General features: G+C 39.6%; 1 protein-coding gene across 8 annotated transcripts in view; it reads right to left on the bottom strand.

Annotated features, from left to right (window-relative positions):
* The window catches only part of zmynd8 (zinc finger, MYND-type containing 8), a 170,478-nt gene that overhangs the window by 23,770 nt on the left and 119,583 nt on the right, over positions 1–27,125 (bottom strand). For 6 of the 8 annotated variants that reach the window (XM_060836462.1, XM_060836465.1, XM_060836463.1 and 3 more), the window contains 9 exons: positions 26,642–26,755; positions 24,796–24,888; positions 19,714–19,801; positions 16,291–16,346; positions 15,866–15,943; positions 12,170–12,285; positions 2,717–3,207; positions 1,808–1,957; positions 192–344 (listed from right to left, as the gene is read on the bottom strand). In XM_060836462.1, coding sequence (XP_060692445.1) covers positions 192–344; positions 1,808–1,957; positions 2,717–3,207; positions 12,170–12,285; positions 15,866–15,943; positions 16,291–16,346; positions 19,714–19,801; positions 24,796–24,888; positions 26,642–26,755 — 1,339 coding nt within the window. The remainder of the gene's footprint in view (positions 1–191; positions 345–1,807; positions 1,958–2,716; positions 3,208–12,169; positions 12,286–15,865; positions 15,944–16,290; positions 16,347–19,713; positions 19,802–24,795; positions 24,889–26,641; positions 26,756–27,125) is intronic. The other 2 variants (XM_060836466.1, XM_060836464.1) reach the window with 1 other exon arrangement.

A 27,125-nucleotide genomic window follows, 5' to 3' on the forward strand; every position in this document is an offset into this window, starting at 1 on the left:
CATATAAAGTTGGAATAAAACTCTGACTTGACAAGTATGTGCCTAGACTGTATCTAAGCAACCTTGAACCTCAGATGCGTAATAGTCAAAGTCCAGTCTTTTAATTTATAGGCCCTCCCTCCTAAAACAAAAATGACATTTACAAATGCTTTCTTGAAGCAGAAAAACAAAATTAATTATTGAATCCACACCTAGTTGGGCTTTACAACTTTCTATTGTCTTGTCAAGGTTAAGTAGGAAGCTACTCCGTACTGGCTGCTTTTTTGGTGAAGTGAGGAGCACGGGAGCTGACTGCAACACAGATTCGCTGAGCTCCTTAAGGTCCATCTCTGCTTTACTGCGATCTGTAATGAGAAGAGAAAGCAGAACATTAGTAAGAAAGCAAGACAAAATTTTGTGTTAACAATATTTGAAAAGACATTGAGCCAACCTATCACATGGTCAGCCATTGGCACAACATATTTGTGTACCAAAGTGCTCCCCAGAGCGTCAGAGAGATAAACAGTACAGAAACAGATCCTTCAGTCCAACTCACCTAAGCTGACCAGATACTTTAAATTAATCTAGTCCCATTTGTCCCATATCCCTCTAAACCTTCCTATACATATACCCATCCAGATTCCTTTTAAATGCTGTAATTGTGCAAGCCTCCACCACTTCTTCTGGCAGCTTTTTCCATACACGCACCATCCTCTGCGTGAAACATTTGCCACCTAGGTCCCTATTAAATCTTTCCCCTCTCACATTAAACTTTTACCCTTGAGTGTTAGACTCTGCACCCACCCACCCCCACCCCCACTCCGACAAAAAGGCCTTGTATATTTAGCTTATCCATGCCCCTCATGATTTTATAAACCTCTAAAAAGGTTATGCCTCAGCCTCCGATTCTCTAGGGAAAATAGCCCGTCTATTCAGCTTCTCCCTGCAGCTCAAACCCTCCAACCCTGGCAACATCCTTATAAATAATTGAAACTTTGACACAAGGAGTCTTCTTAATCAAACAAAATCAAAATACTACAGATGCTGGAAATCTGAAATGAATGCAGAAAATGCTGCAAGGACGCAGGCGGTCTGGCAACATCTGTGGAGAAACAGAATTAATGTTTCAGGTCTCTGACTTTTCATCGGAACCCTGATATACAAATGAAAGGTCACAGACTTGAAACACCTCTGCTTCACTCTCCATAGATGGTACCTGCACCTGCTCAGTTTGCTAAATCAGTTAACTCATCAAAATGAGGTTTCTTAGACCAACAAAGAGAACCTAAATAAAAGGTTGGCATCTTAGGATGAAAACTCAAATGAACAGTAGTGGTGCTGGAAGACATGAACACTTTTGTAAAAAATAGATAGTCTTGTATCCCCAACAACTGTTCTTGGACAAACATGTGTTCAGTATATACAAACCTTTTGGAAAAGTTGTCTACTGTTTCTCTGCATACTTTACAACCTTCAGACATCAAATAAAAAAAAAGTGTATCTAAAATAATTGGGATTGTACACAATAGGAGCGAGTCTACTGAACCATTAACTTGGTGGTCAATTCTAAAAAGGATGACATACTTTTATTTTTGTACATCTATATCCCTCAAAAAGAAATTACACATCTTGCTCCAAAGTCTCTTCTAATTCTGTGTCTTTCCAGGATGTCATACACAAGCCCAGACCATTTCTTTTACACACACACACACACACACACACACACACACACACACACACACAATCCCACCCAGTCTGTTTATCTCACTGCACTTTGACCAAAAATGCTACAAAACCGATGGAAAAACATTTTATGGTCGTAACTAACCAAGGTTTAGGTTAAGGATGCTGCCCGTAGGAGGGGTTTTCAAAGTCCTTTCCGATTTAGCAGCAATGGGAGTGGAGGACTGAGGAGAGAAAGGTTTTGGGCTGCCCGACACACTGCCAGCTTGACTCGTCTTCACAGATCCAGGAGAAGCTGAAAGAGGAAACAAACTGGGTCAATGTGGAGCTGGCGGAGAATTCCAGGCTTTGAACAAAATGTTTGCAACCTGTGCCACAACTGAACATTAAGTCAGCAGGGGGTTAAAGGTTGTTTTCCAATAACTGCACGCGCTGTACAGTCATTGAGTAGAACAGTCTGTTTAACCAGTGAATATGGAATCCATCAAGCCTACAAGGGACTCCTGCACAACTAGTAACTTCATTTTTAATGATATATTTAATTCACTAGATAAATTCCATATTCAATGGGAATTCATCAAGCATCCCCACGTTCCCTTTTGCTCATTTGGTGTAAACAATGATGCACAAGTCTCTGAAGTTTGTGAATACATCAAGATTATTAGCAAATCATCCAACAAATTAGCAAATACCTCCACTTAGATGCTGGTGACACTGGCACATCACCTCTACAATACAGTATCCACCATTCAAATGAAACACTATCTAAAATCCATGCGCATCTATTTTCAAACCAAGTTTGCTAAAGCTGCACACGTTTTCTGGAATGTCTATGTAAAATTGACCAGCATGAACCATTTCTGCCTCTAAATGATGCAGCCACGTGTATCTGAATTCACTATTGGAATAATACCCAAGCATAAGTTCTGCTCTAACAGCCAGAGACTTTAAACCTCCCATTGACTGCCTCACCTGCCTTTAGAAAATGAAGCAAACTTAAGTCCTCTTTTCTTTGTCAGTTACTCACCCAGGTTCTTACATTGGGGAATCATACCTGTATTCCTGTCAATGAAATCCATGGACTCCTCACTTGCACTGAAGTGACTGGAAACTGCTTTCATACTCTTTTCGGCAGGTTCAGTTTCTAGATCAGAACCAGTATGTACTGAAGAGTTTGTACTCATGGGCGAGCGGGGCATATCCGTTAGTGAAATTCTCCTATTGGGACCACTGATCAACATGGACTTGCTGAGAACTATCTTCGGTGATGCAGTCATATCAAAGTTTAATTTCATTTTTTCATATTTATCAGGTTTAGCAGTCCCTGCTGCTGGATTCTGGGGATCTTTTAACATCTGAAATTGGTTGTTGGGAGTGTACGGTGACCGGAAAGGTGCATAATTGAATACCCCAAACTTTTTGCGAATGTTCTCCACATAAACTTCCATTTCTTGCATTGCACTGTTGAAGATGCTTTTAGTCTTTTTCACAGAAAAGGGAATTTCCTTTGACATGAGGTAGCAATTGTTTATTGGAACCCAGGCCCTGCATTTAGAAGAGAAAATGTATTTGTAAATTTGAAATCAAGATAATTTGCTTTGCTTCAAGGACAACTGTATATCTTTTCCAATTCTGGTTTTCTTAACTCCACATTCCAACAACAAAAGTATTAAGAAAATATGCAGGTGACCTTCTCATAAATAGCTGCTTTTTTTTTATTCAACTGCTTAAGTACAAGAGAAATTCCTGGGAGCAACAGTGTCATTTTCTGCCCTCTCACATGAAGTCACATTCACTCTTGTGCTCGCTGACCTACAATGACTCTTGGTACTCTTAGTCATTTGATTTAAAATCCTTACGTAGTTTTCAAATCCATGTCTTTGTCTTCTCTATTGCTGTAATCACCCGAAGCCCAGGACCCACAGAACTGCACTCTTCCAAACCTGGCCTCTTTCACACTCCCAATTTTCTTTACCACTATTGGTGGCTTTGTCTTCAATTCCCTCTGTTCCATGCTCTGGAACTAACTTCCTAAATTTCTCTCCACTTCTCCCATGCATTTCCCCTCTTAATGCACTGATTACAGCTTGCCCATTGACTAAACGGCTCAAATAATCTTTAGCTTGGCAAAAAAGTTTATATGGGGAGAAAGAGAGGTCTGCAGATGCTGGAGATCAGAGCTGAAAATGCGTTGCTGGAAAAACGCAGCAGGTCAGGCAGCATCCAAGGAACAGGAAATTCGACGTTTCGGGCTTATACCCGAAACGTCGAATTTCCTGTTCCTTGGATGCTGCCTGACCTGCTGCGTTTTTCCAGCAACACATTTTCAACTCAAAAAAGTTTATATGATAATCTCTGGGATATCTCATTTCAAAGAAAATGCTACATTAATGCATTGCTGTTGTCACCAAAAATACAAAAATAGAATAGAAAGTTATAAATTCTGGTTACTGCTGGAAAGGTGGCCACAGTACTAGACAATAGTACAAGCAGCAGGATGAATCTGTTAAGAAAACCATGCCTCAGTGAGATACAGAAATAAGACTGTACCTTCATTTAGGAAGTTAGAAGGGACTAGTGTCCTGGACATATTTGTTACCCTGAGCTCATTACAATTCTTGACCTGGGGGGATTCAAGGTGGCGGCAGCCCAGCAAGTCTGAGTCTATAGTGCCCCTCCCAAGACTTGGGCAAAGTGGGTCACCGCCTCCACCACACTCACCAAATCATTCAAAATAGTTTTTACTTAATGTAATTAGTTGCTCAGTACTGAATTTAAACAATTTAATCTCCAGCAAAAATGACTAAAGGGAAGGGAGCCCACAGTTCTCAGCAGGCAGGAACCCTTCCTTCACTGCAGCTGCAGCAGAGGCATCCGCAGCCGCCCCAGGGATCTTATCTACGGTGGCGAGCATTGTGGAAATAATCTCTAAACTCAATGTGAAAAGCTACGCCTTCATCGAAGAATCCCAGAGCCGACGGGACTCACTCACAGCTGCGCTACAAAAGCACGACCGAGACATCAAGGAAATTGAGTACTGAGTCGGAGGGGCGGAGCTAAAGGCCGCGACCTCCAAGACTACAGCAGAATCAGCTGTGGATCAGGTATGGACTCTCGAACAGCGAGTCTGGACCTTAGAGAATCACACTGACGACCTCGGTCTCAAGGTCGTTGAAAAACATATTCGTTTGCTGGGCCTTCCTGAACGGGAGGAGGAAGGCCAGCTTACAGCATTTCTCGAACAGTGGCTTCCACAGTTTTTCAGTCTGGAGGCTGGATCAGGCCAGGTAAGGGTGGAATGGGTGTACCGGGTTGCAATACATGGGCCCAGCTCGAAACAGCGCCCCCGCCCGGTCCTGTTCCGGCTACAGAGCTATAAGGAGAGGCCAGATGCTCTTAGAAGCTTCCAGAAATCTTGGGAAAGATCCCCAAACCATGATTTATAAAGGAGCCAAGATTATGTTATTCCAAGACTTTTCCCCAGCTCTGGTCCGAAAGAGTATCGCGTTTGATGAAGCAAAGAAGTATTTAAGGGACTTAAATATTCAGTACTCCTTGCACTACCCGGCAATGCTACGCTTTAACCATGAAGGGTCCATGTATAACTTTGGATCACTGGAGAAGGCCAAGGAATTTTTGGACTCTCTTAGATAAATTTTAAGAGTTAATTGATGTTGTTTTGCTCTCCCCCGACTCTGGTTTACATCCCCCTTTTTTTTTAATATTAATCTTTTTTTAACCTTATTGTTTAATATTATCTTCGGGGGTGGAGAGAGGGATTTATTTATTTGTTCTCTACTTAGCGATTTTCTCCCCCTTTTTTTTAAAATATATATGTAGGCCTGGGGGGGTCTAGTTAATGTTGTTGGGGGGAGGTGGTTACCTTATCCTATTGTATTTCTGTCTTTAGGAGCGGGGTTGTTTTCCCCTGTTATTTTGTATTATTATATTTAATTATTACTTGTTGATGGTGTAATTTTATAGTTATATATGTTTATACATGGTATTAACATTACCAAATATATCTGTGTGTGTGTGTGTGTGTGTGTGTGTGGGGGGAGGTAGGGTGCTTACTGTTAACTCTAGCTCTGTAATATCTTTGAATTTTCTTCATCCTATTGAGGGGCGCCTGGGTCAAGGGTGGGGCACACTGGTTGGGAGAAGATATGATGGACTTTTGGAAAGGAAGTGATTCCCCCGGGAACAAGGGGGATAATCTCCATTTAAATACGTTTTTTTTTAATTTCGAAAAAGTTTTTTAGTATATTGATGTGAGTGTATCAAAGAGCCATTATTTTTATGAATTTTATATGCTCTATGCTTGAGATGTTCTGGATAAGGTTTCCCCTCCTGAGGGGTCTCGGATTTGCCTGGACGATTATGGTTGATCAGTCGGTTAAGTGGTGCACCTGGAATGTCAAGGGGAGTAATTCACCAGTCAAAAAGGAAGAAAATATCATCAAACCTCAAGAAAGAAAGGATTGATATAGTTCTCCTACAGGAGACACACTTATTGGATAAAAAACACTTGAAATTATGACAGGGTGGATTTGATCAGGCCTTTTTCTCTTCTTTCAGCTCAAAAAGCAGGGGAGTTGTTATTCTTATTTGGAAGAATTTCCCTTTCAAAATCCTAAATCAGATAAAAGACGAATCTGGATGATATATTCTGATTAAAGCCTTTATACATGGAGAGGAATACAGGATCTTAAATTTGTATTGCCCCCCCTGGCACATCCTTTTAAATTTATAACGGAAGCCTTCTCAAAATTGATGGCTCTCGGTGCTCGTCATACAATTATAAAGGAGAGATTTTAATTGTATTATGGATCTGGAAATAGATAGGATTCCCATGAGTACTGCAGGAGTATCTCCCAGATCTAGACAACTGGTGGATTTGAACAAAGAATTAGAACTGGTAGATGTATGGAGATGCCTTCATCCACAGGGCAGAGATTTTTCTTTTTACTCCAATCCACATAAATGTCATACCAGAATTGATATGTTTTTAGCCCCGTCGATTTTTTAAAATTCCATATCATCCTGTAAAATAGGTAGTCTCGCAATTTCCGATCACGCTGCTGTATATATGGAAATCAAGGCAAGGAACAATGAGACATTCCCCCGGCATTGGCGTATGGACCCCTTCCTGATGAAAGACAGTAAATTTGTAAAGTACTTCTGTCAAGAATTTAAAACTTTTTTTAGAAATTTATTCAGAGCTAGCAACCCATCAATGATGTGGGAGATCATCAAAGCTTACGCATGAGGTTTGATCATCTCATACTCAGCGACCCAGAAAAAATTAAAGGGAGAACAACAGCGTCTGCTCAAAGCTCGCTTAAAAGCGGCTGAAAGGGCACATGTTGACAGACCTTATATTATCAAATTACAAAGGATTATGGCCCTTAGGACAGCTCTAAACACCATGCTTACCCAAATGGCTAAGAGGGAAATATTATTTGCAAAACAAAGGTTATATGAATTTGGCGATAAACCGGGTAGATACTTAGCATTTCTCGCAAAGGAAAAGGCGGACCCTCAAACGATCACATCTATCAAGGAAAGTACGGGTATTCTGACTCATGACCATAAAAAGGATTAAAGCAATCTTTAGAAAATTTTATTCGGATTTATATAAATCGCAGGATTGAGAAGACAGGACTAGGAGGATGCAGACATTTTTAAAAACCTGACCTTTCCAGACCTAACTCCAGAACAGGTATCGGTCTTGAATGTTCCCCTAACAATCCAAGAAATACTTGACGCAATCAAGCAACTTCAGAGTGGTAAGGTGCCTGGCCCAGATGGCTTTCAAGCTGAATTCTACAAAGAATTTACAAGAATATTGGCTGGTCCACTTATGGACATGTATAACTATTCATACAGTCAGAGCTGTCTCTTGCCTTCGCTGAAAGAGGCGAATATCTCTCTTATCCTCAAAAAAGGAAAGGACCCAGAAGATTGCGCATCATACAGACCAATATCCTCACTAAATGTAGATTTTAAAATCCTCTCTAAGACGTTAGCATTGAGGCTAGAAAGGGTATTGCCACATATCATAAAGGAGGATCAGACGGGGTTTATTAAGGGCCGTAGATCATCCAATAACGTTAGAAGGATTTTGAATATGATTCAAGCCTGCCATCGGGGAAAGATACCAGGGGTAGTAGTCTCATCAGATACGGAAAAGGTATTAGACAGGGTTGAATGGTCATATTTGTTTTACACATCGGAAAGGTTTGGCGTTGGAAAGGTGTTTACCAAATGGGTCTCAACACTGTATAGTGATCCCAAAGCAGTTGCGATTTCCAATGGATTAGGCTCAGATAGCTTCAGTGTGGATAGGGGCTGCTGTCAGGGATGTCCTCTTTCACCATTGCTATTTATGCTAATAATTGAGCCACTAGCAGTAGCTATACGGGATGACCCTAATAGAACGGCCCCGAGGATTGAGACAGGTACACATAAAATTACCCTTTATGCAGATGATGTTCTTATTTCTTAGTAATCCTTTGATGTCTGTGCCTCACTTAATCCAAGTTATTAATACATTTAGTGTATTTTCAGGCTATAACATTAATTTCTCAAAATCGGAAGCTATGCCAACGGGTGGCCTGGCTAGTATATCCCATTTATTGGATGGATCCCACTTTCCTTTTTGGTGGTCCCTGGAGGGTTTCTTATATTTAGGCATTTTTATTACCCCAGTATTTGGTCAGTTACACAAGACTAACTTTGTGCATTTACTGAAAAGGATAAGGCAGGACCTCCAGTGATGGGGACACCTTCTAATTTCCTGGCGAGGTAGAATAGCACTAATTAAAATTAACGTCCTGCCCCGTCTCCTATCCCCTATGAGAATGCTTCTGGTGATGCTGCTGAGGCTGGTACTAAGTAAATTATATGGCTGGTTGGGTTCCTTTATCTGTAATCATGTAGGGCCCCTCATTAAGCTGAAGAAGCTACAGCTTCCACAGGCAAGGGGAGGATTGGATTTCCCAGATTTTAGGAAATATCAGTTAAGTTCCCTATTAAGTTACATAGCCGATTGATTGCGGGTCAGACAAGACCCAATCTGGCTGGACATCGAGGCTTCAAGTAAAATGCCCACTTATTAACCTTTTATTTTCAGACAAGAGGAAAATCATTACGGACCACTGTAAAAACCCTATAATACTAAACACAATTAAAGCTTGGAATATAATGCGGCATAATGAGGGCAACTCACATAAAACATCCCCCTATGCTCCGATAGTGGGACCACGGGGATTTCAACCAGGGCTTACAGATGCCACTTTCAAACTCTGGAGATCCAGGGGTATCTCCTCTTTAGGGGATCTGTTTAAAGGGGTCCTGATGTCTTTTGAACAGCTGCGTCAGAAATTTGGATTACCTAATGGACACCTCTTTCGATACTTCCAAATTCGAGATTATATACAGAAGAAGACTACGTTATTAGGTAGCCTTTATAAATCAGATAGAGAACGTAGAGGGCTGTGGCCAATGGGGGTATCTTCTGTCAGTACTATTTATCATTTATTACATGATGAAGTATCAGGAGATATGGACAATCTGCTTAAAACGTGGGATCAGGATTTGGGACTGGAAATCTCTATAGAAACGTGGAATGACATTTGGGAAAACGCCAGAAGAATTACCATCTGCAACAGAACTCAGGCCACTCAGTTGAAGATATTTCATAGGGCCCATATAGCACCAGACCGATTGGAGATGCTCGTGCCTTCATTTTTGCCAAATGTGTCCCAAATGTAAACTAGAGGTGAGCACTCTTGTACATTGCTTATGGACCTGTCATAAGATCCGAAGATATTGGACTAAAGTAGCAAGTGCTCTGACAGAAATCTTAGGAACGGAAATTAGAGTGGACCCTGTATCTCTCCTTTTGGGCTTTTCGAACCTACCCTCCCTGGATATGCATGGGAAGGGATTATTTTCTATTCTCTCTTTCTGCGCAAGGAAAAGTATTTTGGTAAACTGGGTGGCTGAGGGCCCCCCTGAACTTTCAAATTGGCAGAGATTAATCATGGAATTTATTCCCCTTGACTTCCTTACAAATATGGTGTACCAAAAGACCGAATTATTCCACAAAATATGGCAGCCCTTCTTGAATTATATAAATACAGATATTTCGGCCATCCTAACAAGGGCTTTTATTTAATTGAGACGGCGAACCTGGCTGGTCCGGGACCCCTTGGGAGAGGAATCCCGCACGAATACGGGGTTTTGTTACGATTTGATGTTAATACATTCCGACCATGTATCTCGCTACTCGATTTCTGTGTTATCCGTTGTTTTTTTTCTCTTCTTTGAATGATGTAAGAGACTTAATTACACACTCTGGTCAGTTGTAGGTTAGACTAGTAGTTAGTTAAGTTTTGTTTTTTTTCCTCGGTATTTTTTGTTTGATAAATTTTGGTTATTATTTATTTAAGATTTAATTGTATATCAATGTTTATAATTGTTTTTTTTTTATTTGTAAACTTGTAAAAATGTTAAATTTTCAATAAAAATATTTATTAAGAAAAACAATTCATTCACTTCAGGAGATTGGAGCTTGTAATCTCAGCTAGTACTTCAATGCTTCACCATGAAAGATATGGAGGAGCTACTTTCCATGTGAGTTTAAAAGAAACCACGTTTGAGCTCCCTGGCTAACGTGGCATTATTTAAGTGAAGAGCTGACAAGTCCTTCTGGTGTCCTGGCCAAAATGGAGCCCTCAATCCACACTTGCAACAAAAGCAAAATATTACACATGGTGGAAATCAGAAACAAGATCTGAAATGGCTGGAAATAATCAGCATGTCATGGAAAAGCTATGGAGAAAAACAGAGTTAACATCTCAGGTCAACGAAAACAGTCACTGCTGATAAAAGGTCATTGATTGAAACATTAAACATTCCTCTCCATAAATGCTGCTTTTGCCACAACTATCAAGACTAACTATACCACCATCATAGAATAATACAGCGCAGAACAGGCCCTCCGGCCCTCGATGTTGCGCTGACCTATGGACTTTTCTCAGCTCGTCCGCCTACAGTATCCCATAATCGTCCATGAGCTTATCTAAGGATTGTTTAAATCTCCCTAATGTGGCTGAGCTGACTACCTTAGGAAGTTGGACATTCCACGGCCTTACCACTCTCTGTGTAAAGAATATCCCTCTGACATCAGTCTTAAATCTATCACCCCTCAATTTGTAGTTATGCCCTCTCCTACAAGCTGACATCATCATCCTAGGAAAACGTCTTTCAGTCTACCCCATCTAATTCGCGGATCATCTTGTATGTCTCTATCAAATCACCCCTTAGCCTTTTTCTTTTCAATGAGAAAAGGCCCAAGTCTCTCAGCCTTTCCTCATAAGACCTTCTCTCCAGATGAGGCAACATCCTGGTAAATCTCCTCTGCACCTTTTCAAATGCTTCAACATCCTTTTTGTAATGGGGCTACCAGAACTGTACACAATATTCCAAGTGTGGCTGCACCAGCGTTTTGTATAGTTGCAGCATGATATTGCGGTTCGGGAACTCAATCCCTCTATCAATGAAACCTAACACACCGTATGCCTTCTTAACAGCACTATCCACCTGGGTGGCAACTTTCAGGATTAAGCTGTTCTCTACAGTGAAGACCAGGACTACAACTTTCCTGGTCTTTTTAGCTCAGCTCCTTAGTTTTAGGAAACAGGAATTTGTTTTCAAATTGCTGGTATAAGAAGGCCAAACTAAAACAGCACTCAAAAGCAAACAGCAACACATCAAATGGAATTACCCCATTGTTTTTAAGGCAAAGATAGATTTTTGAATAGTTAAGGAAGAAAGAGTTCTGGTGAGAGGTTGGATAAGTGGAGCTGAGTCCTCAAAAATATCAGCCATGATCATATTGAATGGCAGATCAGGCTCATCGAGCCAGATTGTCTACTCCTATTTCTTAGGTTCTTATGAATCCTGACACTGTTACAATCAGCTACTCAAGTGTATCGATACTTTAAATGATACAAGGATGAATTTTTTTTTTTAAAATGCACTTAAACCAATTGTTTCTTGTGCAGTGCCTTAAATTTAACTGCTCCAATGATTATTAGCACCAGTGACAGTTCTGAAACTAATAGTACCTTACCAAAATGCTGTACTGTTGCTAGGATACAGTCTGAGCTTAGAAAGAAACTAAATTATAGTGCTGGTTCTTTATCCATCACATGTTAAGTGGACATAGCATTAACAGCTCACGGCCATAAAGTTACATTTTGCTGAAATTATGGACCAAATTGCTAACAAAAACACATTAGAAGCTTGAAATGAATGTTTTAAGTGTACATGGTGTTGCCTGAAATAGTATTCCATAATACAGAATCCAAATGCTATACTGTAATTGTTTTAAGGAATGGGAGTCCACTAAGGGAACCAAATTAAATCAGTTTCCTATGTAGACTGACTTACAGAAATCCTGTCAAGAAAATTTACCAGAGCACAGCTTAATTCTCACCTGTCATGTTGCCCGAAGAAGCGTGCATCAACCTGTCCATCCTTGTCCCGCAGTGCTTTTGCAGGCCAAAAGGGAAAACCTTTAAGTTTAGCCCAGACAAGAGGGTGGGGATTACTCTACATATAAATAAAAAAGGGATAAATCTATAAATATTACTGCGTAAAAATAGAACTATTTGGATATCTCTGCAGTGCTAAACACAAAATATAAAAGAACAGAACAGTGTAGGAAGGTTGATAATATTCAGTGCAAATGACTCCAGTGGTGGCTCAGTGGTTAGCACTGTTGCCTCACAATGTCATGCACCCAGATTCGATTCCACCTCATCTATGTGTACTTTGCACATACTCTCCCTTTCTGTGTGGGTTTCTGCCAGGTGCTCTGGTTTCCTTCCACAGTCCAAAGATGTGCAGGTTAGATGGATTGGTCATGTTAAGTTGTCCCACAGTGTCCAGGGATATGCAGGCTGGATGGATTAATCATGATAAATGCAAGGTTACAGGGATAGAGTGGGGACCGGGGGGGTGATGCTGAGTCTGGGTGGCATGCTTTTCAGAGGGTCAGCATGGACTTGATGCGCCAAATGGCCTCTTTCTACACTAAGGATTCTATTATTCTATAATGGCTTAAGAACTGCAATTCTCATACCATTACAGGATGGAAAACATAGAATTTCAATGGAATATAGCAGCATGTCTTTGCATCAACAGTGTCCACATGACATGTATAGGAAGCATTTGAAAGGCCAACTCAATCAGTACATCCACCATGAGAACGGAGAACAATCTGCTGGCTCTTTTCGGAGTTAGGAGCTGCTGTACTTCAGGGTGAGGGGGAACTGAAGTATCGGTTCCTTACATAGTTTCATTTGCAAGAATGTAGACTGACAATCTGCCTTGAGTGAGAGGGGAATGGAAATTTCATAAATATTTAACTGTTCATCAGCATGTCAATCAATTATTGGATTTGTTCTGGAACAGGCATTATAGATTTTGAACCCAAGGTGGCAGTCTATCACAACTTCCTTCAGATGTTGAGTGCTGCATTACAGCAGTGTTTCAACAAAGGTGATATTATGAGTTGAGTAAATACTCAGGAATGCAATTATTATGCTTTGCCTGAACATCAGTGACTTACAACACTAGAGAAAAGACAACTGATCAAATTTGAAGTTAGAGATACAAACAAAATAAATGAAAGGTATAGGAAAGAAAAACTATTTATCTTCAAAGGGAAATGTGAGAAAGAATGTAGAAAACTCACAGGCTTTGAGGTAAAATAGGTGGAATTTTGTACTCATCTCCATGGTGTGTTTGGGAGCACTGGAAGAGGGGGACAATTCATTGGGCAAGACAGTCACAGGCAGGTACAACACCACTTTCCCATCTCCTCCCCAATTACATCTATGGACAATGATTCAAACCTACTGCCAGCTGAGGCCCTAAAGTGGGCAATTCATATTCAGCCTCAGTCTCAGCTCAACACTGCTGACATTAACCCAGCTGCTGTTGGGGCTCACCCAGCAGGGAGCTTGGAAACAACTGCTGGTTTATGGGCTGGAGGATGGGAGGGGAAGAATGCATTGGTCAAAGGCACTCGTGTGAAATCAATAGCCACCCCTGCCCTTGCTACTGACATTACAACCCCAACTCAAATGTGCAATCTGAGGTGAAGTGATAGTATTTGCCATTGAACATAAAGAAAAAATGATGGCATGGATTAAATTTTTCTCAACATTATTGTGACTCTGGCATTGGCTGTAGGGTTCTTCAGGAGCAACTATGATGTAATTAAACAGGCTAAACACCGAATCACATTGAAAGATGCTCACAGACAGCAGAGCAGTAAGAAACAAACATTGATGAGTTCTCGTACTGTAATATATTTTGAAAGACAGCAACACAAGGATTAGAACATACATGCAGGATTAAGGACAAAGATGATAGGAAACAAAGATTTAATCTTATGGAAATTGATAAATATTAAAATGAGTTTTTCAGGAGCAGGAAGATTTGTCAACAATTATTTTGACTCAGCATGTTGTTAAAATCCAGGTAATTATATCAACAAGGCATAATTTTAAATCAGGAGGTTACAGTGGAATGGAAAAGGTTAGCAGCTCACAACAACTCAGTGACTTCTGAAGATTTCCATTTGCAGAGACTTTCAAGATCATGTCATAGTGGAGCAGAGAATCACCCAAATTTCTATATTTAACAGGGGCCTGAAGTTACTGTCAGTTTTCCAGTTACAATCAACAAATGTCAAATGTTGATAGTTTCACTCAGATGAGAGGGGAAGGATTTAAAAAGGTCACTTTTTCCACGCAGAGGGTGGTGCAAGTCTGGAACAAGCTGCCAGAGGAGGTGGAGGAGACGGGTACAATTACAACATTTACAAAGCATCTGGATGAGTACGCGAATAGGACGGGTTTAGAGGGATATGGGTCAAATGGAACCAGATCAGTTTAGGATATCTGGTCAACATAGCATCATGAGTTGGACAAAAGGATCTGTTTTCATGCTGCCTAACTATGACTATAAATGATCCAGAAAGTCTGATCAACTTTGGAACAGATTTGACAGACAGTAATCCTCTTCACAACTTACACATTTCACCTGTTATGATTTTTCAAGTCTCTTTGGAATGCTTCCAGCGGAAGCCAGTGAGAAATCTGCTCTGTGTAGGAGCAGCACTGCAGGCCAGGATTGATACAGCACTGTTTCAGCCATTAAAGATCCCAAAGGCACTTTGACAGTGACAGAGTGAAGGCAAGTGAGCAGTAAGTTAACAGCTGGATAGGAAAGGGGGCAGTGTGTTAGGTGTGTGAGACTAGTTAGCTGTCAGGTGAGTGAATGAGTGCTTAGGATAGGTTGGGATGTAGGATGTTGGACTGGGTTCAGAGTTGAGAATAGAGAATAGAGGAGATGGGTGCATCAGTGCCTGGAGGTCAGTTCCTTTAGGTTTGGGAGTCCGGCTTTCAGTTTAATAGGTGTCCAGGAGCTACAGCAGGTTTTTAAACCCAAAATTTTCTGGATAGCTTTAAACTTAAATAATGAGTTGAGGCACTCAGAATTCTTAGACTTTGAGGCCTTTTTAAGAGAGAGTTCAAAACACAGGGGATTTTCCCACAGTTGTCTTCAGTTTCCTGGGAAAGTCCCCTGTAGTCAACTTTATCTCGACCCACAACTCCAGTCATCCAACAACTCAAGCTATGGAACATCTGAGCCAACATATTGTTCTGCTAGTGAAACTGAAGTACATGCAAAATCATTCATCCTTTTGAAGACACAAGGTGTTATGGTTCTTGTTTCTCGAATCTTTGAAAGTTAACTATTGCCAAGTTAATCCGCACACCAGTTGAAGATCTGATTGGTTTTAAATGCAGCTCCTGAAGTCAACTGGAGGGTATTTTCCGCTGCTGTAAATTGTTGAATACATTGAGAATTTAAATTGACATTTTTCTTTTATTCTTAAAGCCAAAGTGTATTTGCTTGCTTTGTGAACACATATACCTTGCAATAATATGTAGCTCAGTACAGCAGAATTCTAAAGATCACTAACAACAGTCAAGGTTCTGAATAACAGAAAATACCAACAATGAAGTAAGCTGGTTGTCTGATGAATAGACGACCAGAACTGCTGCCATACACACTGAGGTTTGTCATTTAGTTTCTCCAGAAAATTTAAACTTACACAAGGCTCACAAAACCAGTTGTCTCTCTTCTGACACGCTGCCAAGTAGCATTCTGGACAAACTTCAATCTCATTCATCTATTTTTAAAAAAAAAGAATACAATCACCTGAAATGATTGAGTCTCAACATAACTGAAAAGGTACAACAAATAAGAATGCTAAAAATCAGAAAGACAGAAATGAACAGCAGTGTTTAAAAAAAGAGAAATAAAATCGATTCATATGAAGAATCTAATGAACAAGGTCAGCCTAAACTTTCAGCGTCTGAAAGAGAAAGGTATGAACGATACAGCTAACGTTATGTTTTTATTTCATATAAAATACAGTACAATACAGAGTAAAAGATCCTTCTGCACTCCCCAATAATGCTTTATAAACCAGAAGTGCAGTGTTAAAACACGATGCAACTGTCTTGTTATACTTACCTCATGCTCGCAGATTTTAATGATCACCTTTGCTGTTGCTGTTAGTTTGTGATTGGCTGCAATACAAAAATCTATTATTGATTTTAAAAACAGAACCCTACAGTATTAACATTTAATTTGCTAACAGAGCACATCTGACAAATTGCACAATTTTACAGGTCTGCTTGGCAAAGTGGCAGCACTCTCACCTACCAACTAGAAGGTTGTACATTTAGAACTGACCCAGCGTGTAATTTACATGGACTCTTTGGCGCAAGAGTGAGGGAGTGCTATATTGTCAAAAATGCCATCTTTCAAAAGGGAATGAAGACCTGTTTGATCTGTTCAGATGAACATAAAAGAACCAATGGCACTTTTTCAAAGAACAGCAAGAACTTTTCCTTTTCCTTAAATTTTCCTTCTTGCAGATATCAATGTATTGTTGAAAATATTATTTCAGACATCAAATTTACAGTGAGAAGAGTATGACAAAATTAAACTTTCAAAATTATATCCATAATGATAGATGAAGAGCAATATACTTCCAATTCAGAATGGTGTTTAGCAAGTGGAAAAAACTTGGTGGCATTCCCCTGCTCTTGCTGCGGTTAGCCTTTCAGGGGATAGAAACCATCAGTTTTGAAAGTTCAGCAGAAGCAGCCTTGGTAAATGCTGCAGGCGATCCTACAAGTTGCACACTACTCCAGTGATGGAGGCGATGAATGTTTAAGCCAGTAGATGGGGAGCTGATCAAACAGGTTGCTTAGTGTTTAATAGTCTCTAAATTGAAGAGTTGTTGGAGCAACACCCAACCAGACAAATGGAGAATAAGTTGCATTGATGTGATGCAACAAAGAGCAGAACTGCTATTTATAGTTCCTTGTTGGCTGTACAATCTTTTTGAAGTTGGAAGGTAAATACTTGCTGCAAAATACCCAGTCTCCGAATTGTAACTGTTAGCACTTATGTCACTGGTCCATAAAGTTACTGGTCCATGCAGAAGCCAAGGAGGTTTACAACAGAAGATCTACTGAAGCAACAACACAGATGTCAGGAAAGGGCTAGTTCAGGACTCTTATTTTTGAAGACAGTCATAGTCTGTGCTGAGGATAGTAATTTCCAACTATCAGCTAAAGCTGGGATCAAACTAACAGCAAAAAATGCTGGAAAGACTCAGCAGGTTAGACAGCATCCATGAGGACAGAAAATGAACTAACATTTCAATCTGAAGAGGAGCCTTGGTCTCAAAACCTTAATTCTGTTTCTATCTCCACAGATGCTGTCAGACCTGCTAAGATTCTCTGGTACCTTGTTTTTATTTCAGATTTCTAGCATCCACTGTAGTTTGTTACCTTAGATTTTGAATTCAAGTCTTGCAGCACATGGGCATGGACTTCTTTCATCAGCAATCTGCCACATTTATGACCACATGTTTTCAGAGCGATTCTTCACTAAGTTCAAGCCAGTGGGCCTGGTGATATTGCCCTGACAAACTCCTGCACCAGTGACCTAAACCAAAATGAATGGTCTCATGACTATGGCCATCTCTCTTTGTTCCAGTTATTTTCTCTCCCAATCAACTCCCAGTGACTTCAGTTTTATTCCTTGGTACCGTGCTCAGGCAAAAGCTTCCTTGATGTCAAGATCAGTAACTCTCTCCTGAACTCAAGAATTCAGCAGTGTCCATGTTTGCACCAAGGCTGTACTGAGAGTTGCAGCAAAAGCAGAACACAGAATATTAATGGCAACTAAGTGCTTATTGGAGCACTCTTCATGATCCTTTCTAACAGGTTGTTAATAATTGGGAGTTTGCGGATAGCTGGAAGTTGACCAGGGTGGATTTGTCCTACTTTTATGTAACGTGTAAGACAATTCTTCAACTATTATTAGGTAGATGCCAGTATTAGAGCTGCACTGGGACTAACTAAAGCATAGCAAGGACTGGAGCATAGAACTGAAGCACTCCAGCCAGATATTGTCAGGTCCATTTTCTTTGTTATGTCTGGAGCACTCATCTATTTGATATACGGATGGAAGTAAACTGGGTGAAAATTTACACCTGCGACCTTCAGAAAAAGCTAGCTGACAGTGCCGAAGTTCAAACAGAAATAACTTGGCAATAAGCCAACTCAGCATGACCAGGAAGGAAGAACAATGAGAAAAGGCGAATTATGCAGTCATTTAAACAAAGTCACTCATATTTTAAATTAATGTACTTTCCTTTTCAGTCAAAGGAGAAACTTGCATTCATAACAGCAAAGCGTTCTCACACATTCCATTTGCATACTCTTTTACTGCAAGTTCCCTCTATCTATAAAAAGAATAAATACTCCAGATATGTAGCACACACAAAGGCTCCAGATGAAGCTTCAGTCCATACCAAGGCAGCAGATCACAGCCAGAACATCAGCAACTAGTTTCAACCTAACCCAGCAATGGAAAGAAAGGGGGAGGAGACACAGGAAATAAAACAAGGGCTCCACTTCAGGTTATTCTTTAGTGTTCCCTGCTGATCAACACCAATGTGTCCAGGGAACATGGACAAAGTTGGGTGAAAATGCAATGCTTTCCAGTGTGTAATAGCCTAAAGTTCACTTCATTTTCTTTGACTCCTTCACAAAAGGTCTCTGAGGGTCTTCAGCACAAAACCAGAAGCAAAATAAAAATTGGTTACAACCAATTTAACATTGAGTTTAAAGTTGTCCAAGTCCACAGGAGAAGAATCCTTTCTTACAGCCATGGACATTTACCATATCACAATTAGATTGGAGTGGATATGCTGCACACTGTACAGTTTCACAAAAGGAAGTTGTTTAATCAAACTTCAGAGAGAGCACTTTGTAAGAATGGCAGTTATACAAGTTCAAAAAGAGGAAGTAAATCAATGGCAGTTCAAGTAATAATAACATTTGGACATGAACCTCCACAATATTAGAGGAAACTGTACACAAAATTGTACATTACCAAACCACCAAGGTTTTACTAGCAAACACAAAGACACTGGAAGACAGTAAGATTCCAAATGCAGCATTTACCTCACAATTACAATTGATCCATGTTCAGTCAACTGCAGATTTCTTTTAAATAGTTATTTCTGTAGCTGATTTTTGATTATTATTACTTCAGTTCATGTAAAGGGCAAAGGGTCAAATCTTTGAGTACATGTAGCCACAAACTTACAGAAATTTGTTTACTTTGTGATGCTAAACTTAAACATTAGTACAGTTTATCCAACTACTTAAAAATGATGATTCGCTATGATTGATTCTAAAAGTAACATAAATTTAGATATATTTGAACTTACTACCAGTCATATAAGTTAATTCAAGGACTTAAGAATCAAGTGTTCCTTTACTAAAGTGGCAATCAAGAACTGGAGACTAAAGTAACTGGCCAGATTTTACAAAGGGAGGATATTTTCTAGTAGACTATTATGATATTTACCACCATTATATATGATGCAATTATGCAATATCCACTTGACATCAGCAAGGAAAGCCTCAGTACACCCATACATCTTCTTCTTGACATTCTGAAAAGGAACAGAAACACTCAGCAGTTGCAAATAAGAGACTGGAGGAGGAAGGACTAGCATTTACATAACACCTTTCACCACCTCCAAACACTTCACAGACTATCACGTATATTTGATGTGTAGCCACAATTGGAATGCACCTCACAGAGGAGCTAATTAGCACACAGCAAACTCACATAAACAAAATATTATTAACAACCACATAACCTGTTTTTGAGATGTTGTTGAAGGGTTAAATATTAGCCAGGACACTGGAGGGATGCTCCCAGCTCTGCTTCAAGGTTGTGCTAGGGGTTCTTCTACATCTTCCTGAGGTGCCAGCTGGGGCCTTGATTTAACAGCTCATCTGAAAGGTAACACCTCACTTACGCCATCAGTACTACAATGAAGCTTCAAGCTAGATTCTTATGCTCGAGAAAAGTGGGTATTTAACCTAAAAACTTCTAATTCTGAAGCAAATGCACCGTTCTGTACAATATGACCAATACCATGGAATAGTTCATAACGTTGTAACCTACCTTTGGTAAGAACATAGCTGATTGAAAGTTGATTGAAAAAGAGTACCATTCAAATTAGTTAGGGGAGATTACTAAGTTTACAAATTCAGGCAGGTTGCTCCAGTTCTTGTATTGAAGTGGAGGCAATGTATGGGACAATAACAAAACTAAAATGAACCAATTAGTCTAAAGGCTCGTGTGTTCTAAATGCTTTAATAAAGCTGACCTTGTTTGTGACACATATGAATGAATTTGTCACAGTACATAAAAGGTTAAAAATGAGGTTCAGTCACACAAATAATGGCTCTATTTAACTGGATATCTTGTTACATTTAGTGATTTGCTTCTTAACAGACAGTTCCATGCTGTAAATTGAAGCAATTATTCTATTCCAAAAAACCAGTTGTTGAATGATTGAACTAAAACTAATCTACACACAAATTATTTTTGAACTGATTATTTTTATATTACAATTATAAAGTGCGAGCATTCAATTCTCAGCTGGGATCTACCTCTGGATCAGGTCATAAAATATTTGAACAAGCTGTTTAAAAATAGGCATACTTTCTAGCCCCAAACACCACAGTTTTAGTTTGCATCTACTTAGATATTTTTCCAATCAACTTGTCTAGAGATGTTATTATATGCCTTTGGAGCAAATGGGACTTGAACTCAGGCTTCCTGGCTCGGAGGTCATGATACTACTACTATGCCATAAGAGTCCTTGAAACTTGCATGCAATATTCCAGATGCTATTTCACCATGGTTATATACCATTGGAGCTGGAATCTTAACTAGTCTTTTCAATCAACCTGTTCACGCATGTTGCAGCAGCCTCTGAAGGAAGTGGTACTTGACCAGGGTCTTCTACTACAGAAGTAAGGACACTACCATTTTGCCACAACAGCCCTACAGGTAAAGTAGTTATTTTCTAATCAATCAATCTATTCACAATATTAATATACACCTCTGGAGCAGGTGAGACATGAACCTGGGCCTCCCAAGTTAGAGGAAGGGATATGATGACTACTGTGTCACAAGAGTTGTAGGAGTTACATAAAACTACCAGTTTTAGGCCATCACATACATACAATCAAGCACAATGTAACAGGTTGATGAATATGTGCCATTAAATATAATTAATATAAGGCTAAAATGCTTAGATATTACTTAGGAAAGTAATATTTTAAAACTATAATGAAACAAAGTACAGCCTTGATTCATTTTTAGAGGAATAACTATTTCAGTCACTCAGGAACTTTTCAGTCTTTACTGGCTAAGATCACTAAGATATAGCAAATCAGAAAATATTTGGTTATACAGTTTAAGAATCAGCAAAACAATCCTTACTTCTTTATATTTTGTTACATGTGGGATGGAGGAGTAAAGGTATCATGGAGTACAGATTTACAAATTATTAAAAGTGGTCACAGAACGGTGGATAAATCTATCAAAAATACAAAAGTACAGAGGGGTTCTTGCGACTTCTAGAAGATTTGTTCCAAGAAAATCTCACAAATTGCAAAATAATGAAAAATAGAAATATATTTCCCCAAGGAATTTAATAGGTAGTTAGAATAGATATTTGGCAACACACCTAAGTACAAAACAGTTGAACAAATTCCAAAAACTGTTCCTGAATAAAACTGGGACATATATGTGAAACAACAAATATTGGGACAACAATAGCAAAGATCCCTTGAAATCAGAGGGACAGAATAAAGTTTTCTTTTAGTGTTACAAACATATTATTTACAAATTTCTGTCCTCCATATTACCAAAAGGATGAGGTACAATCTGTTACTGTTCCTTGTGTTCTTTTTTCATTCATTACCAAAAATATAGATTTAAAGTGCAGTAATTGTGATAATGCAATCAGAAAGTATTGCTCTAACAATCTGTATAAATCAAAATTGAAATTCAGGAGAAGTATCTTTATCCCAAAAAAGGATAGAAGATGGTCCTGTGACCACATGGAGTGTCTGAGGCACACAGCATGGATGCTTTTAATGAAGGAACGATGAAGGAATGTAGGAACAGGATTAGGCCATTCAGCCGTTCAAACCTGCTCAGCCATTCAATAAGATCATGGCTGACCTGTTTCCTAACTCCACATGTCTGTCTTAGACCAATATCCCTTGATGCTCTTGCTTAATAAAAATCTGCTTCAGGTTTAAATTTAATAATTGATATAGTATTGTCAGAGGAAGGGTGTTCCAAATCTCCATTACTCTATGCAGGTAGAAATGCTTTCTAACATCTCTTCTGAATGCTCTGATTCTAATTCTTAGACTATGTTCCGTGGTTTGACAATCTTGATCTTGATTGAAATAGTTTATCGTTATCTACTTTGTTTTTTTTCCTGTTAATGTCTGAAAGACCTCAATTAGATCAACTCTTAACCTTCTAAATTCTAGAGAATAAAAGTCAAATTTGTGTAGTCTTTCCTCGCAACATAACCCCTGTCACGAAATCCAGTTACCTTCCTTGTAAACCTGTGTGGAACTCCCTCTAGGGCCAAAACATCCTTGCGAAGGTGTGGTGCCCAGATCTGCTCATGGTACTCTGTGGGGTCTAAATAGGGTTTTGTAATACTTGCATCCTTAAATTCCAGTCCTTTAAATACGAAGGCCAGAATTCCACCAATCTTCTTGACTATTTTCTGCATCTTGGTCCAAAATGGAAGACTTCACACTTGCTTATATTTAAATCCATCTGCCACAGCTTTACCCATTCACTTAATCTATCAATATCCTGTTAGAAATTTACTCTAACTTCAACACTGTCTACAATTCTCAGTCACCAGCAAATTTGGATATTTGACTTTTTATGTCATTATCCAAGTCATTAACGAATAACCGACATCCTAACATAGATCCCTGCAGGACGCCACTGGCCCTGCCAATGAGTACCTTACTTAATACGCCAATGCTGTTTCTGGTCAATTTCCGATCCAAGTCATAAATTTGCCTCAATTCGGTGGGTTTCCACCTTAGCTAACAGCCTGTTGTGTGAGATTTTATCAAAAGCCTTCTCGAAGTCCACACAAACAATAATCTATCAAACTTACTCTGTCCACCATCTTCGTTACCTCCAAAACACTCGATGAGGTTTGTCAGGCAACACCTACCCTTCATGAATCCATGCTGACTTTCCCTGATTAAATAAAATTTTGAGGTGATCAGTTAGTTTATCCTTGATTATGACTCGAACAATTTTCCCGCCAAAGATGTCAGGCTAACTGGTCTGCAATTCCCTGGTTTCTCTCTGTCACCATACTTAAATAGCAGAGACACGAGGAAATTTCTAATCCAGAGTACAACTCCTAAATCCAGAGAAGGAAATATAGAGTGAGAGTTGGGTGGGAGATGGCTCAGAATAGGGAGAGAGATGGTTCAAACATTGACAGAGCAGATTGTCAAAATACCTGTTATTTTGTGCATGGAACTTACAATTTCATGTTTTCTTAAATCATAAAATCCCTACAGTATGGAAGCAGGTCACTCAGTGCATCAAGTCCACAGTGACCCTCCGAAGAGAGTGTTCCACCCAGACCCAACTCCCTACACTACGTATTCCCTATGGCTAATCCACCTAGCCGCACAGCTCTGGATACTATGGGCAATTAAGCATGGCAAATCCACCTAACCTACACATCTTTGGCCTGTGGGAGGAAACCAGAGGACCTGAAGGAAACCCACTGGAGAATATGCAAACTCCACACAAACAAACAGTCACCCAAAGGTGAGAATCAAGCCTGGATCCTTGGAGCAGTGAGACAGGGAGCTAACCACCGAGACACAATGCCACCCTCATTTGTTTTTAAATATTTTTGATCAAATTAACATTTCTACATTTGTTTTTATATAATGGTGTACAATGAGACAGAGAAAAGTTTTAAAAAGTTTCAACAAAACTACCTATCAAGTGTAACCAGAACAGCTAGATGGAACCAAAAAGCTTTAATTTTTGATATGAAAATTAAAACTCAAAAACACTGAAAATAAAGGACCACAACTTCAGGACACCTGAGCCTTGATAGATTATTGAGCAAACTACCCCCAGGCAAATACTTTGCACTGGGTAAAAAAATGAGGTCTGCAGATGCTGGAGATCAGAGCTGAAAATGTGTTGCTGGTTAAAGCACAGCAGGTCAGGCAGCATCCAAGGAACAGGAAATTCGACGTTTCGGGCATAAGCCTTCCTGATGAAGGGCTTATGCCCGAAACGTCGAATTTCCTGTTCCTTGGATGCTGCCTAACCTGCTGTGCTTTAACCAGCAACACAAATACTTTGCACTGTGCAAGTACAGCGTTGTCATATTCAAAACCTGCCATTGGATGGCAGCAGACAAAAACAAGTAAATTTGCTGAAAATACAATATTACTGTGCTTGTTTTGGAAGAAAAGTGAGCAAAGGCAAATTCAATACAGGTGAACAGAGCTGATCTCCAACTGCGACACAAGGCACAAAGATCTCAGACAATGGATTTACCTTTTCTAACGTGCAAATATCCATTGGATGAAAGATGTACTCAGCATAATCAGGATGTTGTTCTAATGAAACTGGCTTCTGGAAGGGCTCAGTCTGTTAAGGTAGAACAGTGCTTTATGAAACTAATGGAGAAATGAGGGGTGACAAATTAAATGTTTAGGTTAAATATTTACAACTTACAAGTTACAGATCACTTTCAAAAGTAAGATTTTGATTTCATGTCCAGATAAAAACTGCAACACAACAGCTCCACAATTAAAACTCATGATTAGCCATGTCATGAGAGATCCCAGAAATGATTATGTTTAACGATACACTGTTTTCCTAACCAGAATTAAAGGGCCTCACAAAGGATTTCAGGAACAATGCAGTGTTGAACTCAATGCTGCAGAGATATATAAAATTTGGCATGCCAAGGGCCACATGGGATAAGTGGTGACAAACAACTGGTGCAGTATTTCCCATCAGGAGTCAGGAGGAAGACAAGAAATACAAATAAATCAGCCATAGAGAATCTCTTTTAGATTAGATTTACAGTGTGGAAACAGGCCCTTCGGCCCAACAAGTCCACACCGACCCGCCGAAGTGCAACCCACCCACACCCCTACATTTACCCCTTACCTAACACTACGGGCAATTTAGCATGGCCAATTCACCTGACCCGCACATCTTTGGACTGTGGGAGGAAACCGGAGCACCCGGAGGAAACCCACGCAGACACGGGGAGAACATGCAAACTCCACACAGTCTGTCGCCTGAGTCGGGAATTGAACTCGGGTCTCAGGCGCTGTGAGGCAGCAGTGCTAACCACTGTGCCACTGTGCCACCCACATCTGTTGGATTACTTAATGACTCTTTACAAGGTCAAACGATAGTGCCACTGATAAGTGGCTGGTGTTGGTCATGCACCCATTCTCTTGATTAGAGGAATTGAAAAAGGTTCAGAAATATAAAAAACTGGTAGACAGAAATAACACAAAGGGAAATAATTACACAAAATGTCACTGGTCTATGGAAATGAGACATTTCTCACAGTTTTAGTTGCATTATCTTGCATGAGAAGGCAGAGAGACATTCCAAAGATTTTTGGAGACTGCACTCCAGATAAATGGATCACTTCTGCCACTAATGGCAGCTGAAGATGGAACCATTAAACAGATCACAAATAGTGGAACTTCCAGGTATTAAATCCTCATGCAAGTACTGTTGCTGCGAGGCAAGTATTAATGCCTCTTGCACTTTGAATGATTATCAATTCCGTTTTTTATCATTACAAGAATTCATTAAGCAGGGTTATCATGTAGTTACTAGGAGAAAGTAAGGACTAGAGATCAGAGTCAAGAGTGTGGTGGTGGAAAAGCACAGCAAGTCAGGCAGCATTCTGAGGAGCAGGAGAATCGATGTTTCAGGCATAAGACCTTCATCAGAAATTAGCCTCATTCCTAATGAAGGGCTTATGCCCGAAACATTGATTCCCCTGCTCCTTGGATGCTGCCTCATTTGATGTGCTTTGCCAGTACCACACTCTCAAACCATGCAATTACTGCAGTTTTTGACTTCTGCAAACCACTCCATTTTTGTATTTGACAATGAATAGAAATACAATTAAAACCAAAACAGCCTCATTTGGTCTGGGATTACCAATAAATATAACCAATTATATTTAACTGTATAAATTAACTTTACCATATATTGTTTTCCCAGCTCACTGTAGTATGAACATTCTTCCTATTATCAATTAATAACATCAGCCAAAAAAGCCAGGCTCAATTGATATCAGTGGCATGTCACATGAGGAAGTCAGAAGGAAAAAAAAGCATTTCCAATTGTTGCTATTTTTACTTACTCCTGGCTGCTTCATCTTCTGTAGTGCATATTTCAGCAGATAAGACAACTGATCTATCGTAAGCATGGTCATAGCTTTACTCTGAGTCTCAATACATTCGGCGACTGTGATTTTCTGTGAAGCAAACAGATTTAAAATAATTTACAAAAAAACAACCAAATCAGATTATATTGAATTTTTGGGGCACAAACTTCAAATCAGCTGCAAAGCCATCTCAGCAGGATAACACATCACACTGGTCAACTGCAGCTTTCTAAGGAGCACAATATTAATCTCCAAACAGACAGACATTCCTTTTCTTCAGTAACTGCACACCGGTCTGAATGGCAAGGATACCAAACAACACCAAAGCCAGCAGGTTTAACACCAAGATATTGCATTAACCCTTTGAAAAACTTTGAATCATGTATTGTTCAGCTTCTAAAGCTGATTAGAAAAGTACAATTAGAGAATTTAAAAATTACAAAAGCCGCAGCTTTGGAAA

This window comes from Hemiscyllium ocellatum, chromosome 15, assembly GCF_020745735.1.
Source record: "Hemiscyllium ocellatum isolate sHemOce1 chromosome 15, sHemOce1.pat.X.cur, whole genome shotgun sequence".
Classification (NCBI taxonomy): Eukaryota; Metazoa; Chordata; class Chondrichthyes; order Orectolobiformes; family Hemiscylliidae; genus Hemiscyllium; species Hemiscyllium ocellatum.